Source organism: Brachyhypopomus gauderio, chromosome 4, assembly GCF_052324685.1.
Source record: "Brachyhypopomus gauderio isolate BG-103 chromosome 4, BGAUD_0.2, whole genome shotgun sequence".
NCBI lineage: Eukaryota > Metazoa > Chordata > Actinopteri > Gymnotiformes > Hypopomidae > Brachyhypopomus > Brachyhypopomus gauderio.
Window position 1 is genome coordinate 7,725,493 of NC_135214.1, and position 20,376 is coordinate 7,745,868.

The 20,376-nt window shown below is 41.8% G+C and overlaps 1 protein-coding gene across 4 annotated transcripts in view; it reads right to left on the bottom strand.

The window, feature by feature from the left end:
- Positions 1-4,001: 4,001 nt before the first annotated feature.
- gpc6b (glypican 6b) overlaps positions 4,002-20,376 on the bottom strand; it is a 69,869-nt gene continuing 53,494 nt past the window's right edge. For 2 of the 4 annotated variants that reach the window (XM_077001931.1, XM_077001933.1), the window contains 3 exons: positions 7,396-7,532; positions 5,353-5,531; positions 4,002-4,777 (listed from right to left, as the gene is read on the bottom strand). In XM_077001931.1, coding sequence (XP_076858046.1) covers positions 4,584-4,777; positions 5,353-5,531; positions 7,396-7,532 — 510 coding nt within the window. In that variant the 3' untranslated portion in view covers positions 4,002-4,583. The remainder of the gene's footprint in view (positions 4,778-5,352; positions 5,532-7,395; positions 7,533-20,376) is intronic. The other 2 variants (XM_077001932.1, XM_077001934.1) reach the window with 1 other exon arrangement.

Genomic DNA, 20,376 nt, shown 5'->3' on the forward strand with positions numbered 1-20,376 from the left:
GTAATGAAAGATAATGACTGAAATATGAACAAACAAACAAACACCTAATTATGTGTGGGACAAACATTTTAAATACTTCATATGTGTTTCTGCATAAAGAGTTGTGGTGATCTTAAGTGACCACAAATATATATACTGCATTCTTGATTAGCATTAGTTGCTAGGCTACCTTTTTGGATTAGAACAGAGCAACCTGGTTCTTCATCATTTTTAAAATTTCAAGTTAATTTCAAGCTCATTTTTACATTGCATTTTTTATGCTGGCATTACCATGACCAGTGTGTGTACATATACCTATTGACCTATGCAATTTTTCTTAATCTATTTTTTTTCTGCTGACACAATAAAGTTACAGTGTAGCACTTTTTAATGTTTAATGTAACATACTTTCCAAAAAGAAGATGCTAATCCCTTGGACCTGTAGGATTTTGCAGTTTATCAGTAATGTCCCACACCCAGTCCAGACTTGTTTTAAACCCTGCTGAGTAATGCTGCTGGTGTCCTTGGTGTTCCCTCCCTGACACAATCTTAGCAGCTGACAAGGAACCAAGCCTGAAACCATAGTTGATTTTTCATATCTTTAAAATATAGGCCACTCACACAATGTCAATGTATGCCAAAGTTTCTTTCTGCCTGAGATGTAGACTCAGATGTGATAGATCATTCTTCCTACCTTTATGAGTGAGTGTAAACTTAAAATGAGAACAAGTGAGACTAAACTTGGAGAATAAAATGAGACTAACCCTAACCCTAGCATCATCTGAAAGTTCTATATGTGCTTCTATACATTTATATATTAAATCCAGTACAATCTTCATTATTTTATTATAATCTGTAGACCTGTGATTGGACCTTTACTAATCAGACCAATAAAATGGCCTTCTGGCTCCATCACCATAATATCAGCACACTTGTCTTCTTCATCACCATAATGTCAGCACACTCGTCTTCTTCATCACTGTAATGTCCAGCACACTCATCTTCATCACCGTAATGTCCAGCACACTCATCTTCTTCATCACTGTAATGTCCAGCACACTCATCTTCTTCATCACCATAATGTCCAGCACACTCATCTTCTTCATCACCATAATGTCCAGCACACTCATCTTCTTCATCACTGTAATGCCCAGCACACTTGTCTTCTTCATCACTGTAATGTCCAGCACACTCGTCTTCTTCATCACCGTAATGTCCAGCACACTCATCTTCTTCATCACCATAATGTCCAGCACACTCATATTCTTCATCACTGTAATGTCCAGCACACTCGTCTTCTTCATCACTGTAATGTCAGCACACTCATCTTCTTTATCACCATAATGTCCAGCACACTCATCTTCTTCATCACCATAATGTCCAGCACACTCATATTCTTCATCACTGTAATGTCCAGCACACTCGTCTTCTTCATCACTGTAATGTCAGCACACTCATCTTCTTCATCACCATAATGTCCAGCACACTCATCTTCTTCACTTTCCTCCACAACATACAAAAGTGCTTTAGTCATATTCATTTACATTTGGACAAGTGGAGTAACCTTTTTCTCTACATATAAACTTTCCACATGAGTTGGTTCAGTAAGTCTCATATAAGTCAGAAACGGTTTATGTTATATCTGGTTCATTATACATTGAGTGTATTATATATTGGGTTTGTAACATATCTATTTATGTTGTTTGGAGGGTCTGCGCTGGAGTGCCCTCATCATGGCTTACAGCTGAGACTCACATGTGACATGTGGAAGAATAATAACACTCAAGAGACAGATTCATTTCTTCCCTTATGATATGTATTACAGAATAATGAACAAAAGCAATACATTAGAACAGCATGTGATAACATGTGCCTAGCTCTGGAATGCTGGATTCTTCTGTTCTGTACTGTGTTCCTCTGTTTTAATAACTGTGTTTTAGTTTTACTGTGAACTGTGCCTTAAAATCCAACAGTTTCCACATGACAGCATGACTATGCTAGATACACTCTTACGCATATTTCCCAGCACACGCACGCACGCACACACACACACACACACACACACACACACACACACACACACACACACACACACACACACACACACACACACACACACACACGCACACACACTATGATAGGGACAGAGCTGAAGTAACAGGCTGAGTATTCAGGTAGGACACGTCTGACTACTCTGAGGTGCTCTACTGGATCTGTAATACTGCAGAGGACAATCTAATGAAGTACTCTACAGGATCTGTAATACTGTAGAGGAGAATTTAATGAAGTACTGTAGAGGAGAATATAATGAAGAACTGTAGAGGATTATCTAATGAAGTACTCTACAGGATCTGTAATACTGTAGAGGAGTATCTAATGAAGTACTCTACAGGATCTGTAATACTGTAGAGGAGTATCTAATGAAGTACTCTACAGGATCTGTAATACTGTAGAGGAGTATCTAATGATGTACTCTACAGGAGATGTAATACTGTAGAGGAGAAACTAATGAAGTACTCTACAGGAGATGTAATACTGTAGAGAAGTATCTATTGAAGTACTCTACAGGAGATGTAATACTGTAGAGGAGAATCTAATGAAATACTGTAGAGGAGAATCTAATGGCTCCTTTGGTACAGAATAAGTATAGCTGATTGATATTAAGGCTTCAAAACACACAGCACACTGAGAATGTCCCTGTTCTGTAGCTGTCTTCCCTGCCGGGCTCTCTTTGACTAAATGTTCAGGTTTGTCATTACACTGTCCCACTCAGTGATGTCCAAAACACTGAGCTAGAGCAGGACTGAATGGGGAGCTGTGCAAAAGTACATTTAGATTCAGCCTTTCAGGGGACATACAAATCTGGACCAGCATGAAACCAACTTTAGATGCACTACCACACAGTGCTGCTTTCAGACTGAGCAGAACAGAAGTCTTTCTGCACCGCTAGGGCTGGGTGGAGTCATACGGACAGAAAAATGAAAAAAAAAAAAAAAATTATACAAACAAACAAACAAAAACAGCAAAGAATTTACAGTGGTACCAACTGTCTGTTTTAGACACACACACATGCTACATTGCCAAAAGTATTCACTCATGTACCTTCGCATGCATATGAACTTCAATGACATCCCATTCTTAATCCATAGGGTCTAATATGTTGGCCCACCCTCCACAGTGATAGCAGCAGCTCCAGCTCTTCTGGGAAGGTTCTCCACAAAGGTCAGGAGTGTGTTTATGGGAATCTTTGACCATTCTTCCTAAAGTGCATTTGTGAGGTCAGACACTGATGCTGGACAAATAGGCCTGACTCCACTCTGATTCAGGGGGTTGAAGACAGGACTCTGTGCAGGCCAATCGGGTCCACACCAAACTCACTCAGCCATGTCCATCCATGGACCTTCCTTTGTGTACTGGTGTGCAATCATGTCGGAACAGAAAGGGGTCATTTCCAAACTATTGCCACAAAGTTGTGAGCATGAAATTGTCCAAAATCTGTATGCTAAAGCATTAAGAGATCCTTTAATTGGAACTAAGGGGCTGAGCCCAACTCCTGAAAATAACCCCACACCATAATTCCCCCTCCACCAAACTAAACAATCCCACACCATAATCCCACCTCCACCAACCTAAAAAAGCCACACCATTTTCCCCCTCCACCAAACTAAACAAACCCACACCATAACCCCCTCCACCAAACTAAACAACCCCACACCATAATCCCCCCTCCACCAAACTAAACAACCCCACACCATAATCCCCCCTCCACCAAACTAAACAACCCCACACCATAATCCCCCCTCCACCAAACTAAACAACCCCACACCATAATCCCCCCTCCACCAAACTAAACAACCCCACACCATAATCCCCCCTCCACCAAACTAAACAAACCCACACCATAATCCCCTCCACCAAACTAAACAACCCCACACCATAATCCCCCCTCCACCAAACTAAACAACCCCACACCATAATCCCCCCTCCACCAAACTAAACAACCCCACACCATAATCCCCCCCTCCACCAAACTAAACAACCCCACACCTGACTGTGGAATATTCAGTAGTATTTAGGAAATCTCACGACTGGACATGTTGCACAGGTGGCATCCTGCCACAGCACCATGCTGTAACTCACTGAGCTCCTGAGAGTGACCCACTGTTTCACAAATGTTTATAGAAGCAGTCTGCATGCCTAGGTGCTTGGTTTTATACACCTGTGGCAATGGATGTGATTGGAACACCGGAGTCCAAACCTTTGAAAGATTAGGACAGGTGAGTGAATACTTTTGGCAATATATATATGATTGATTACACTGTACACTGTAAATACAAACACATTGTAAATACATTGCAAAAGTGAAGCAGGAATGTGCACTGCTAATTAAAGTTGCTGTTTTACTAAGGCCAGTACTAACTGCCTTCATTTGGTTTGTGGCAATGTTTGGGACATGATAGAAGAGGCCTCAGTTGTTTACATCTCTCCCAGAGAAAATATGGATCCTCAGCTGGGGCAGAAAGCTCTCCAGAGGTGGGGGGCAGAAAGCTGTTGGGATTGGGGGGCAGGTGGAGCTGAAGCAGGTGTCAGGCTGCTGATGTGTCCTATCTGCAGAGGTTCAGCACTGTGAGGGTGGACAGCAGCAGTGGTAGGTGGGGCTGGGAGTGTGGGGGGGCGGAGCCTTGCTCAGCTTGCCGGTCCACCCCCGGAACAGGGCCTTGAGTAACAGGAGTGTCAGGGCTTGTGACACATGACTCCATGCACCCACTACCGCTGCCTGAACCACTGATCTCATCACCTGACAGCAGAGAGAGAAGAGAGAGAGAGAGAGAGAGAGAGAGAGAGAGAGTGAGGGAGACAAAAAGAGAGAAAGAAGATATCAGAGACAGCACTGTGATATATATTACTCTAAATATAAAAATGAAACTAAATATATGAAATATATCTAAAACACACCAGTCCACCACCAACGGTTTCACAGACCTTGCAGACCTAAGTGCCATCCAAAGCCATCACAAGGACACATTCACACTTAATCAAGTGTTGCCGACCTCTTTTATCAGTAGTCAGTACTTTCAACAGGGCCGACCTCTGTACTTTGAACAGTAATTTTTTTATTCCCATGTTGTTCTCATTTTCCTGAACCAAGTAGATTAGTGCTCAAAGACAGCCTTGTTGAAAGTCTAACTAGTAACTACAGCAATTTGGACTGATAATATTAAAATTTTCTACTGTGTTACTATCTCAGGAAGCTTATTCCAGAAATCACATTTTGTAAAGTAGTTTCTTTAAAGAGTAGATACACTATACAAAATAAGACAAAGTGCAGCATTCCTTGTTAACACAACAGCCTTTCAAACGATGATGTCTTACTCGAGTCTTGTGAGGAAATATCATTGCCGTTGTAGGCGCTCCTTAGCTTGTTGGTCATTACTCTGAGGGCCATGACCTGTTGTCTTATGAGGGAATCCGGTCTGCTGATATCCAATCCTGCTTCTGGATTATTCACTTGGTCAGTGACTTCATCTTTTAGAACTTTAGGGTCAGCTCTGCTGAAAACAACCACTTACAAGCATTACAAAAGTGGGTATGATGTGCACAACCAGTCAGATTCAATTATTTTACTTCCCCTGTAAATTTGTAAACTTCATACAGATATGCTTAGGGAACTCCTGCAGTTGAAACAAGTTTAACTCCTATTACATAACTTCAGTAAAAATGTCACCACACACGAAACTAAAAACCCACCATTACAGTGTGCCAGAGTGGTATAACTGAAGTACAGTGTTGGAGTGGTGGTGTTGTAATACAGTGCTGGAGTGGTGTAACTGTAGTACAGTGCTGGAGTGGTGGTGTTGCTGTAGTACAATGCTGGAGTGGTGTAACTAGTACAGTGCTGGAATGGTGTAACTGTAGTAAAGTGTTGGAGTGGTGTAACTGTAGTACAGTGTTGGAGTGGTGGTGCTGTAGTACAGTGCTGGAGTGGTGGTGCTGTAGTACATTGTTGGAATGGTGTAACTGTAGTACAGTGTTTGAGTGGTGGTGCTGTAGTACAGTGCTGGAGTGGTGTAACTGTAGTACAGTGCTGGATTGGTGGTGTAACTGTAGTACAGTGCTGGAATGGTGTAACCGAAGTACAGTGTTTGAGTGGTGGTGCTGTATTACAGTGTTTGAGTGGTGGTGTAACTGTAGTACAGTGCTGGAGTGGTGGTGTAACTGTAGTACAGTGCTGGAGTGGTGGTGCTGTAGTACAGTGCTGGAGTGGTGGTGTAACTGTAGTACAGTGCTGGAGTGGTGGTGCTGTAGTACAGTGTTGGAGTGGTGGTGCTGTAGTACAGTGCTGGAGTGGTGTAACTGTAGTACAGTGTTGGAGTGGTGGTGCTGTAGTACAGTGTTGGAGTGGTGGTGTAACTGTAGTACAGTGCTGGAGTGGTGGTGTAACTGTAGTACAGTGCTGGAGTGGTGTAACTGTAGTACAGTGTTGGAGTGGTGGTGCTGTAGTACAGTGCTGGAGTGGTGGTGTAACTGTAGTACAGTGCTGGAGTGGTGGTGCTGTAGTACAGTGTTGGAGTGGTGGTGCTGTAGTACAGTGCTGGAGTGGTGGTGTAACTGTAGTACAGTGCTGGAGTGGTGGTGCTGTAGTACAGTGTTGGAGTGGTGTAACTGTAGTACAGTGTTGGAGTGGTGGTGCTGTAGTACAGTGTTGGAGTGGTGGTGCTGTAGTACAGTGTTGGAGTGGTGTAACTGTAGTACAGTGCTGGAGTGGTGGTGCTGTAGTACAGTGTTGGAGTGGTGGTGCTGTAGTACAGTGTTGGAGTGGTGTAACTGTAGTACAGTGCTGCAGTGGTGTAACTGTAGTACAGTGTTGGAGTGGTGGTGCTGTAGTACAGTGCTGTAGTGGTGGTGTAACTGTAGTACAGTGCTGGAGTGGTGGTGCTGTAGTACAGTGTTGGAGTGGTGGTGCTGTAGTACAGTGCTGGAGTGGTGTAACTGTAGTACAGTGTTGGAGTGGTGGTGCTGTAGTACAGTGTTGGAGTGGTGTAACTGTAGTACAGTGCTGGAGTGGTGTAACTGTAGTACAGTGTTGGAGTGGTGGTGCTGTAGTACAGTGCTGGAGTGGTGGTGTAACTGTAGTACAGTGCTGGAGTGGTGGTGCTGTAGTACAGTGTTGGAGTGGTGGTGCTGTAGTACAGTGCTGGAGTGGTGGTGTAACTGTAGTACAGTGCTGGAGTGGTGGTGCTGTAGTACAGTGTTGGAGTGGTGGTGCTGTAGTACAGTGCTGGAGTGGTGGTGTAACTGTAGTACAGTGCTGGAGTGGTGGTGCTGTAGTACAGTGTTGGAGTGGTGGTGCTGTAGTACAGTGTTGGAGTGGTGTAACTGTAGTACAGTGCTGCAGTGGTGGAGCTCGTTGCATACCCGCCTTGTTCCTGCCCACTCCAGCAGGAGGCCTCCTCCGCCCCCTCAGCGGCCACGTGCTCCTCCTGGCACACGGCCTCGGGCAACACTGACCAGAACTGTTTAAAGTGACCCAGCTTCTCTTTGATGTCAGTCACCTGCAGAGTGGAACAATGAAAGAAAGAAAAGTGATGAGCTCACCAGACAAGGCAGCTGAAGAGATGATCAACACAACTAAAATGCTCAGCTTCATGTGCATGTATGTCCTGAAAAATATTTACAACTAAAACATTGTAAATATTTACAACTCATAAATAAACCTTCCATAGAAATCAATAAAATCAATAAAGATGGAGAGGGTAATGTATAGTGTGTAGTGGGTAGGGTAGTGTGTAGTGTGTATGATAGTGTGTAGGGTAATGTGTAGGATAGTGTGTAGGACAGTGTGTAGGATAGTGTGTAGGACAGTGTGTAGGACAGTGTATAGGGTAGTGTGTAGGGTAGAGTGTAGTATAGTATGTAGGGTAGTATTGGTGTGTAAGATAGTGTGTAGTGTGTAGGGTATTGTGTAGTGTGTAGGATAGAGTGTAGGATGAAGTGTTAATGGTAGGTGTAGGATAGTGTGTAGGATTGTGTGTAGGATAGTGTGTAGGGTAGAGAAGAGACAGACAGAGAGAGAGAGAGAGAAAGAAAGACAAAGAGAGAGACAGAGAGAATGTCTAAGGAAAAGGAGGCTCTGCAAGACTGTTCTGAGTGATTTGTGTGTGTGTGTGTGTGTGAGTGTGTGCGCATGGGTGTGTGTGAGTGAGTCTGTGAGAGTGTGAAGGAGTGAATGTGAGTGTGTATGTGAGTGAGTGTATGAGTGTTTGTGTAAGTTTGTGAGTGTGAGTATGTGAGTGAGCATGTGTGAGTGAGTGTGTGAGGGTGATTGAGTGTGTTTGTGTTTGTGTGTGTGAGTGTGAATACAGAAGTGGACACCTGCAATTCTGCTGTCAGTAAAGATTTAAAGGCAAAGAATTCAGTTATTTTCTGGCAACTTCATTATGCCAAGACCTTTGTGATCACTACATTTACAGGTCAGTAAAATGTCAGGGAGAGTAAAGGTGTGTAAGTGCTAATACAACTGTTTTAAAGCAACATTTTGAGGTATATGTATATGGTTATCAATCTTTCTACAAACGTAAATACATCATGGACTTTAAAAACTATGGCACATATATAAGGAGAACATTTGTGTGTGATATGCTTTTTTAATAAAATATGGATTAAATCATTCCAAAATACAGATAAAGTATCCCCTCATCCTGTTTGTGCAAATCTATTAATTAGAATCTGATATGCAAAAAATGCATATGAAATGACAGAGTTGCTTAAACTGGTTTGGTAGTTGAGCCCTGGTTCTTGAACATGTAATGTGGAATTTTGAGCACTAGGTGGTGACACATTCAGCTACTTGAGTTGAGTGGATGACTGAGAGCGGCACAGAGAGACAGCTGCACACACAACACAGCAGGCAATGCAGACAGTTCTACAATTCTGCCACTACGTGCACAAGCATCATCATAGTTCATCAATGGTGGAGAAAGAAGAACACATGATAAACCATGTGAATCTCAGAAACAACCAAAGGTGTCAGAAGTATTCACATTCATTACTCAGGTAGAAATATAGATACTAGGGTTTAAAAACACTTCTGTAGAAGTTAGTATCAACTCAAGCTTTTTACTCAAGTAAAAGTGTAAAAGTACTGCTTTTAAAACTACTTAAAATATAAAAGTAAAAGTAGTGTAAGGGGAAAAAAAGCCATTAGGGACAAAATGCCCATTGAAAATGAATGCACTTTAGTACAAGGGTTAGTTGGTCTTCCTGGCTACCAACCTCCTCGCTGGTGCTTAGTTGGGACACTTCGCTCAAATTCTCTTGAAGCTCTGCCATGGACATCTTTATACTAAACTACATACTGCTACGTCCTCGCTGGAGTGTGACGTGACGTGTGCAGGTGCGATGGATCACGTACAAACCAATAGGGTGTCGGAATATTATGTTTATACTTCTCATCCAACCACAATCAAATTCACTCTATCCGGATGGCGCAATTAGTCAGGATAGGGTTTTTTTTTTTAACGATGACACAAAGTATTTGTACTTCATTACTTGACACCTCTGGAAACAACAGAGAACCTGGAGAAGATGAGGGCTACAGTTGTTATGTTATGTGGGCTCAAACACTGATGGAGCGCATTGTGAATGATGAGATTCCATGATCTGGAGTTTCATCTACGTCTCTGAGTATGCCCTGCCCACCCCACACCCACATACATCTATCAGAGTGGAAACAGGGTAATGTCACAATACAAACCCAAGAAAAGCAACAGATACAAACCCATAGAGGAAGCAAATTGAATTGATCGTACCCTGCTTCTGTTTTTCATGAAATCACAAGTATGATCCATCTGTTGATCAGAGGCTGATGGTCATGGTGTAGAGATTAGTGTCAGAGAGCAGCAAAAAGTATTACACCATTGGAGAATAACAGCACTTATTATTTTAGATTATTTTAGAATTTCACCAAAGCCCCAGGATGACATGGTGAAGGTACAATCATTACAGTCCTGCCTCCCCACACTCCAGAGTCATGTTCATCCCAAATGTTTTGTGTTGCCTCAGTAAGGTGTTTGTGTTTCTTCAGGAAGGGTTTCATGTTTCTTCAGTCATGTTGGTTCCTTTTTCGTTCACTTAAAAGTCGTTTTTTATTTTCCGTTGCAAAGATAAGCAACTATTCTTTTGTTAGCTACAAAAATATGACAAAAATTCTTACATTGAAATAAACTATGATCTTCAATCCAAGGTTACCAGTCATAGATCTGACAAGGGCAATGTAGCTAGCTACATTTAAAGAGCTTAACCTCTTCAGTCCCATTCAATGTAATGAGATACTGTATAACACAACTCTTGTTGCGATCTAAAAACTTTATTCTCTTTGTCTCTTACCAGGTTATGTTTAGTCTATTTTGTGGAATCATTTTGAGATATATTGCATCATTTAGCTCACCTGTGATAAAATCGCTTAATTTTTAACTTAGTAGTTGTTGCTTAAAGCCACAGGTAAGCTAAATGCTATTTAAATGTAGCTAGCTAACCTGGCATGTAGCCTACAAATCCTCATAAAAATACCATTTAACACAACTTAGTTTCTGTATAAATACCTAGCTAGCAAGTTACATTTAAAGGGCTTTAGTACTTCTGTCACATTCAATGAAATGAGATGTAGGCCTATAACAAAACTCATGTTTCTGGCTAAAAACCTATAGGGTCACTGCTTATAATAATTCTTCCAGAAATGCTTCTGTTGTGTTGTGGCCCACTTCCAGTGTGCTATAATTGAATTTGCAGAGCGTTTCTGAAATGTAGCGTGCTGTCACTTTGATTAATTTACTTTGTGAATTTACAGCGCCATGGGTTGTCTCAGTCACCGTATTAAATAATATAAATAATATTCAATAATAGTATACATGTGGAAAAATACCAGGTCACAGGGCCATTACATTAACTCAGTACATATCACCCTAAACTGGCAGTACAGACTTCACCTACACATGTTCAACATAGACAAGTACAGTACAAACTACACCTAAACAGAATAGACTACACCTGATAAAGGATATCATAGACTACACCTAAACACATACAGACTACATGTTAACAAGTACAGCAGAGAACACCTAAATAAGCACAGTAAAGACTATACCTAAACAAGTACACTTTGTTCCCATTTATGATTTTTTACCAGCAAATCAAATCTCATAGGCATTGCTGCTATATCTGAGATGTAGCCATCAAAGGCCACAATGTATGCAGTTCCTCAAGTAATCGACATCTATTAGCCACTGACATGCTACAGTCAGGGAGCAGTCATGTTCTGGTGGTAGGGAACTGGTCTTGTGACCGGAGGTTCGTGGGTTCGATTTCCAGACCTGAGGCCATGACTGAGGTGCCCTTGAGCAAGGTACCTAACCCCAACTGCTCCCCGGGCGCCGGGCTAGGGCTGCCCACCGCTCTGGGCTGTGTGATCCACAGCCCCCTAGTAATTACTAGTGTGTGTGTGTGCTCTAACTGCACAGATGGGTAAAAAGCGGAGGACAAATTTCGATTGCATCAGAACCCAATCACCTATGCATAATTGTAGTCAAACTTTAGACTTGGTCTTATCGTTTGGTACTGACATAACCAATTTACCAGTACTTCCTCCAAGTGAGGCCGTTTCTGATCACAGTCTCATAACATAGAAATTGCGTTTGAACGACGGATTTATGGTGGTCCTGAAAGTCCATTGTACTGCAAAGGAAAAACACACTGCAAAAACGCTAAGCAAATGGATCAAAATGGATGAACTATTTTATGCAGGGACTCTACAGGTTTTTAGCTATAAACAACAGTTGTGTTATACAGTTTCTCAATATTTTGAACAGAACTTAGTAATAGTAAAGCTCTTTAAATGTAGTTAGCTAGCTACATTTTAAGAGCTTTATTAATGAAGTCCCCTAGCTAGGTATTTAGATAGAAACTAAGCTGTGTTAAATGGGATTTTTTATCAGAGTTTTGAGCCTTAGTAGTTTTTTACCCGTGATATAAGCCGCGATAACTTAGTGATAAGTAAGCGATTTTATTACGTGTGAGCTAAATGATTCATTATGTCTTAAAACAATTCACCAAAATAGACAAAACATAACTTGGTAAGACCAAGGGAATAACACTGTAGTTTTTAAACTAGAAACAAGAGTTGTGTTAGACAGTATCTCATTATGTCCAACAAGATTGAATTAGAAAAGCTCTTTAAATGTTGCTAGCTAGCTAGCTAGGAAATTAAGCCTGAAAAAGTTTTTTTAAGTCTGAACAGCTAGCTAGCTACATTTAAAGAGCTTTTCTAATTCTATCCAGTTGTGTATTTGCAGCACGTTTTTCCTTGGCAGCGCGATGGACTTTCAGGGCCCCCGTACACCTGTAGCTCTAGAATATTACCGAGTATATGAGAGAGTAAGTGAGAGAAGAATAGCCCCTTGGTACAATGAACACTCGCATAGTCTCAAACAAGCTACGTGAATCCTGGAGCATAAATGGCAAAATTCTAAGTTAGAGGTATATAGATTACCATGGAAAAACATGCCTCATTGAATATAAGCATGCCCTCCATACGACAAAATCCTCATACCTATTGGCTTTAATAGAAAAAAGTAAGCCAAGATTCCTATTTAAAACTAAATTGAAAGCCACAGGAGTGCAGCAGTAACAGTTTTATGAAGTTCTTTAATGATGAGATTGATAAAATTAGGGAAAAAATTGTCATGCTCTCTCAGAGCCTGTCAACCTGCAAATGCACTCTGACAGCTGTCTGGTCAGACCTGATGTTCTATTGGAGTTCTTTTCCCCAATTGGTCGTGAGGAGCTTATTTTATTGGTAAAATCTGCCAATCCCTCCACATGCATACTAGATGCAGTACCAACTCATCTACTCAAAGAATCACTGCACAGTAATGTAGATGTCATGGTGAGGCGGCCACCAGAGGGCGCGCGCACTCACACGCACACCCACACTGCACACACCCCCAAGCACCAAACCACCCTCTATGTCCCAATCAGTGTGCTGTAACCTGTAACCAATCAGTGTGCACTCTAAGCCCACAGGTTGTGCAGTCCAGAGCTGCACATTGAAAGTAGTCTACACCTCTCTTCCCAAGACCTGAAATGAAATGAAATGTGCCATATGAAATGAAATGTGCCATATTTTGTCAATTGTGATTTTTACACCCCAATCGAAATTTGTCCTCCGCTTTTAACCCATCTGTGCAATCAGAACACACACACACACACTAGTGATTACTAGGAACTGTGGATCACACGTGCCCAGAGCGGTGGGCAGCCCTAGCCCGGCGAGCAGTTGGGGTTAGGTACCTTGCTCAAGGGCACCTCAGTCATGGCCTCAGGTCTGGGAATTGAACCCACGACCCTCCGGTCACAAGACCAGTTCCCTACCACTAGGCCAAGACCTGCTCCTGCGCCTCGTGAGTGATTCTACATCTGTCACAAGGCTTTATTTCTATTGGCTAGTTCTGTTTGTTGCTGCTGAAACCTACTCCTTTGTGTTGCTTCTCACTTTTGACATGGAGAATAAAGAGTTTGATATGGAACCCCTGCCTCCGGCCGCCTCTGTCCCTGCGTCACAGTAGAACCTGTGTTTACTATAATTAACTATTCTCTGTGCCTAGGCTACATCCCCAAAAAACTTGTTGTCATCAAGCCACTAATTAAAAGACCTGGTCTTAATCCCCAGGAACTGTCCAACTATAGGCCAATCTCTAATCTGTCAATCTCTAAAATTCTAGAGAAAGTAATTTCTTCGCAACTCTCTTCTTTCTTACAGACAGAACATGTCTATAGAGTGTCAAAAGTTATTTCAGTCGGGATTTTGACCCCACCACAGCACTGAAACTGCTGACTAAAGTAGTAAATGATCTCTTAGTATCCTCTGGTTAAGGACACATTTATTTTCCTATACTGTTAGACCTTAGTGCTGCTTTTGACACCTTTGATCACAACATTCCACAGAATAGGCTGGAGTCATTGAGTCTTCTGGTAATCTGAGATGTTGATGCTGTCATCCAACCATGTCATGGGATCACTAGTTGTGATAATGATTTGGGTGGAAAGCAATGGCTCTTTGAGCTCTCATGACTGTGGTCCCCTCCGGGCCCCTCCCTTTAGTTATGCTGCTATAGATAAGCCTGCCGGAGCCACATGCTAATCACTGGTACGTGAGCTATGTATGTCTGTTTAAATCGACGGTTGTCTAAATTGATGTTCACATACTCAACCTCTTTTTTATATATTGGTTGCATGCTTCTACCAAATACATTTCCATACAAGCACCTAAGAAATGGTCTGGTATGCCAGCGGATGTGCCGATGCCGTGGTTGTATGTGCCATCGCCGCAAGAGGAGGCACTGATGCCAACTCCTACCTGAGGTTCATCATCTGCATTGAAGGGACTGTGATGACTCAGCTTGGAATTAGAACTATAACTATAGAACTATATTTGAACAATAAATACGGACTTCTGCTAATGGGCCGCCCAATGGAGGATGGGTTCCCTTTTGAGTCTTGGTCCTCTCAAGAGTTCTTCCTTATCCCTGCCATCTTAGGGAGTTTTTTTCTTGCCAGGGCTCCCAAAACCTCCAGGGCTGCCAAAGACAGAACTGACATTCATTTTTTTACAGGCTTAGGTAGTGAAGATAATTAAAACTGTACATGTGCTAAGAATTGTAATGGTTAAAAATAAAAATGCATGACTGCTAAAAGGCAGGCATGAGTAACATACAAGCTCTGACAAAAAGAACTGCTCCACCAGTCTCTCTGGGTTTGGTGAAGTAATCATTGCATGGAGTAGATAGCAAATCCAATTTTAAAATGCATGGCTGTTTGCCAGTTTCACATGTAAAAAGAAAGTCAAAGTCTGATTAATTAATTCAGCACATGAACTTTTAAAGTTAGAAACCTAGTTAGTGCACCTGTTTCACTTCCAGCAAGTTCCAGAAAGCCTAACCAATCTGCAATCATCCTCAAACCCCATTTCATTCTGTTAGAAACCTATGTTAGTGGATTGGTTAGGGACCTCAGAGAAAAACGTCACAGATAGCTGGAACTGGCAAAAGCCAACAACCAAAATCTTTATAGGTGGCTACTTGGGATGGGCAGGTTCCCCCATGCACAAAAAGGTGAAATGATATGAATAAGTTAAAGTGTTCCAAAGCCTGAAATCTCCAGCCTGCACCATCATTTGTGACAGATGCTTCCACCTTCAGACTGAGGGCTCAGTCAATGTCTCCAGGACTCTGAGATCAGTCACCAGGCCTCTGAGATCACCTGCAGCACTTCAGCGAGGAGCCTCGGCTATAAACGCCAAACATGGAGGACACAAAAGCTGGAATAACCTACCTGATGAAGACATTCAAAAAATCATTTTAAAATCCAAACTGAAAATGTTCTTATTTTTCTTAATGGTTTCTTAATTTCTTAATGTTCTTAACATTGCCCTGATAACTTTAACTTTCAGCACTACAATTCAATTGAACACTTATAGGGTTAGGGGTAAGGTTAAACCTTTGGTTAGAGTTAAATGTCTGGCCTAGGCACTGCATGGTCCCACGATGAGGAGAACAAGAGCATATTGTGAAGATTTCTAAAGAGTGAACTCTCTTGGTGAGTTCAAACTAGCTTGTGTGGCCTACTTTCCTGCCAATGTCAGATGACAGATCACATGACGGGTGCTTTCTGACCCAAAATGAGTCTGTGTGTTCCACTGAACCATGAAACCAAACTTGAGAGTTGACAGCAATTTGGCTTTGTAGTTTTTCATAATTTGTTGCTGTGGATTCACTGTAACAGCTACATATGTTACATACAGCTAATTAAACCCCTTTCGATCGGACATTCAATCTAAAGCCCATAATTTTACATGAAATTCCTAATGGTGACAATTTGGAGGAGTTGGGGAACTTTAAGGCCTTCTGGGAAATGATACTGCAGTGATCTGTCAGCCAGGTAAATAGTAAATAGTAATAGTGCTTTGAACACTCTGTGATGTAGAAAATAGGCCTGAGATGACAGGAATGTGTAACTCAGGGGTGAACAACAGCATCAGAAACATGACACTGATGACTAAAATGAAAAGGTAGCAAGGTTTTATTGGCCAATCCACAACCAACCCTAAACTACCTTTAATTCCACAGGTCAAGATTTCATCCATAAACTACCTTTCAATCCAGAGGCAAAGGTCACCTCTACAGTAATTCAAAGATCACCTCTACAGTAATTCAATTCAATTCAAACAAACAATAAACCAATAAAAATACAATAAACTAGGAAAAAAGAAAGGCTAAAATATAAAGTGTTAAAAGAGTTAAATTAGGGGCAGTCATGATCTTGTGGTAGGGACTAAGGTCATGACTGAGGTGCCCTTGAACAAGGTACCTAACCCCAACTGCTCCCCGGGCTAGGGCTAGGGCTGCCTACCGCTCTGGGCATGTGTGCACTACAGCCCCCTAGTAATGACTAGCATGTGTGTGTTTTAACTGCACAGATGGGTAAATGCGGAGGACAAATTTCAATTACATTATTTACATTAAACACATATTAAATAGAAATGTCAGTAAGATTAAACATTATACACTGGGTTAACAGTAGGCCTACCTAACTTTAGGACAACACAGAACAATTATTTTAGAAAAATTTACAAGTACAATTACCTTAGACACTTCCTTCTCTAGCCCTAAACTTAGCTAACACCCAGCCCCTACCCACAAACATTTCCTTCTCTACCCCATACATTCCCTTCTCTACCCCAATACATTCCCTTCTCTACCCCATACATTCCATTCTCTACCCCATACATTCCCTTCTCTACCCCAATACATTCCCTTCTCTACCCCAATACATTCCCTACTCTACCCCATACATTCCCTTCTCTACCCCATACATTCCCTTCTCTACCCCATACATTCCCTTCTCTACCCCATACATTCCCTACTCTACCCCAATACATTCCCTACTCTAATGCATTCCCTTCTCTACCCCAATACATTCCCTTCTCTACCCCATACATTCCTTACTCTAACCCAGGGATGTCAAAGTCAAATACACCGAGGGCCAAAAAACCAAATTTGCTACAAGCCGGACTGGTTCAATGTTTATTAAAACATATTGAAATGATTGCACATAGCCTATTGAACCAAGACCTAACACAGTGTATATTATTTAATGGTTAAATGAATAAAGCAATATTTTCTTATGGATCTGTCAGTAATTTCAAGTGAAAACATTTTTCAACAAGCAAACAGATAAAAACAAACTTCCTTCAAAGAAAACATGTCCTGTGCATTAAATGAATAAAGTAATAAAGGTTTGAAAAGTGCTGGAATTTAGGCTAAAGTACTTGAAAATGCATGAAATTGTAACGACTTCGTTTCACAACAAATAGCTGTCTGACTGACCAGTTCTTTTGTATTACGTTAACAAATACGAGCCTCTTATAATTCCAGGACGAAACATGAGAGAACGTGAAGACATTAAGATCGGGCGTTTTGAAAATAAACAACCATTAAATAATGTGAATAAAAAGCGAATTATTTTGAATAATTTCCAATAGATGTATAAATATTTAACTTTATTAAGTTTAACGTGCTGGTGCGCGCAAAGTTACAAAATTCGAGAGGTGCACGACCTCGCGAATCGACAGCGCGCAACACCCTCGCGTACGGGCGGAGCCACTGCGATTATGTCATTTTCGCCGAGCAGACCCTCGCCGCTTGTGTGCGCTGAAGTGACTTCGTGGGCTACCGTTGCATTGTGGGGAATGTAGTGTTTGTGCGTGCAAAACACCAGCAGGCGGCTGTGGCCTGCGGGCCGGTTCTAATAGTAATTAAATATCATCCAGGGGGCCATAGGTAATCAATTCGCGGGCCGGATCTGGCCTGTGGGCCTTGACTTTGACATATGTGCTCTAACCCATACATTCCCTTCTCTACCCCAATACATTCCCTACTCTAACCCATACATTCCCTTCTCTACCCCAATACATTCCCTACTCTACCACATACATTCCCTTCTCTACCCCAATACATTCCCTTCTCTACCCCAATAAATTCCCTTCTCTACCACATACATTCCCTTCTCTACCCCTAAACATTCCCTTCTCTACCCCATACATTCCCTTCTCTATCCCATACATTCCCTTCTCTACCCCAATACATTCCCTACTCTACCACATACATTCCCTTCTCTACCCCATACATTCCATTCTCTACCCCATACATTCCCTTCTCTACCCCAATACATTCCCTTCTCTATCCCATACATTCCCTACTCTACCCCAATACATTCCCTACTCTAACCCATACATTCCCTTCTCTACCCCATACATTCCTTACTCTAACCCATACATTCCCTTCTCTACCCCAATACATTCCCTTCTCTACCCCATACATTCCATTCTCTACCCCATACATTCCCTTCTCTACCCCAATACATTCCCTTCTCTATCCCATACATTCCCTACTCTACCCCAATACATTCCCTACTCTAACCCATACATTCCCTTCTCTACCCCAATACATTCCCTTCTCTACCCCATACATTCCCTACTCTAACCCATACATTCCCTTCTCTACCCCAATACATTCCCTTCTCTAACCCATACATTGCCTACTCTACCACATACATTCCCTTCTTTACACCCAAACATTCCCTTCTCTACCCTCATACAGTACCTTCTCTACCACTAAACATTCCCTTCTCTACCCCAAACATCCACTTCTCTAGCCCAATACCTAACCATTTTGCCCTCTTCCCCTCCTCAGTTCATAACCACTCCCTTCCTTAGCATAAACCACACACACACACTCCCCCGTTCACAATAACCGGGTTATTGACACACCCCCTCAGGTGATTGCACTCACATGTTGCACTCTTTAAATACCCACAGGTCCAGCTGTCTGGCGCTGCCTATTCCTCGTGCCCCTCTTGAGAGAGCCAGCTTCTCGTATGTTGTAAGACGTTGTACCTGTTCTCTATTTTGCAGAGTAGTGATTATCGTGCGCCTAACGCACCTATTTTGTATTGCCGCCTGAGCCCTTTTTTAGTTGTGGTCGCTGTGTACATTTATTTGTGTTGTTATGGACATTAAGGATCGTATCTTTCGGTCCTACAGGCACGTGAAGGCCACATTTTAACCACATTTTAGGAGCCTCATTTTAACTTGTCTTGAGGGATTTCCACTGAAGTTGAATCAGCCTGTCATTTCATTTTCCACTTTGATTTTGAGTATGATTCCAAATCCAGACCTCCATGGGATAATATTATTGATTTACATTGATCATTTTTATGTTATTTTGTTCTCAATGCATTCCACTATGTAATAAATAAAAAATTTCAACTGAAATTTTTATCAATTGTAGTATGTGTTATTTTAGTGTTCCCTTTATTTTTTTGAGCAGTACTACTTTTAAAATCTGCCACAGAGCTAACTATAGCTCACAATGTTGTCAGCCCTGATGAATGATTACCTCTTAATGGTTTCAGCCTCAGAGGGGTGATCTGTTTTAGACACATTTATTTCAGTCAGTTTAATATCACCTGTGAGGACTGTAAAAAAATGACAGCTTTGCTTTAAAACATGCAACTGACCCCTCTTAAAATTCATACAACCCCTTTAACAAAACAATCTTTTTTCAGACTGCTAGACAACATGAAAAATGTATTTAAATTCTGGGATTAGTTGCAAATTTGATGGACTCGTTCAAATGTGCTTAGGCAAACATCAACTACTATATGTCATGAGAGACAACATTGTAAACATGGCCAAATACATCCTTAAGACAATAAGGATGTATTTGGCCATGTTTACAACGTTGTCTCTCTGCTCCTCTGGAGACATTAGATCCAAAGTCAAAGACAAAGTCACATTTATTTATATGCTTTCCACATCAGCCATTGTCACAAACCACCTTTACAGATGTATGTGTCCAAGCCCCCAGAGCTAACGGCGAAAGTTCAAAAACTCCCTAAGAAAACACACAAGATACCAACAGAGGAAGCAGAGCTCAGAAGGGCCTGTGCTGCTCAACCTAACACACACCAGCATAAACAATAATAATAAATAAAATATATAAACAACAAAGAACAACATTAGTAATGAACAAGTAATAGACGACTATGCAAGGCTCCTAAAAGCCTTGTGCAGGGTCGATAAATTATTGTGTATCTGAATCTGTTGCAGGAACCACTCAGGGACAGCTGGTCAGCCCAGAGCCTTCTGCACGGACACCTTCCACCAGTGTCTCTGCTCTACACCGCCTAGCATGGGTCGTCCCTTTAAACAATGTCCGCCAGATCAGAACCACGGGGACAATTAAAAAAAGGTCCAGTTTCACCAAGACTCTGCAGCATGAAGCA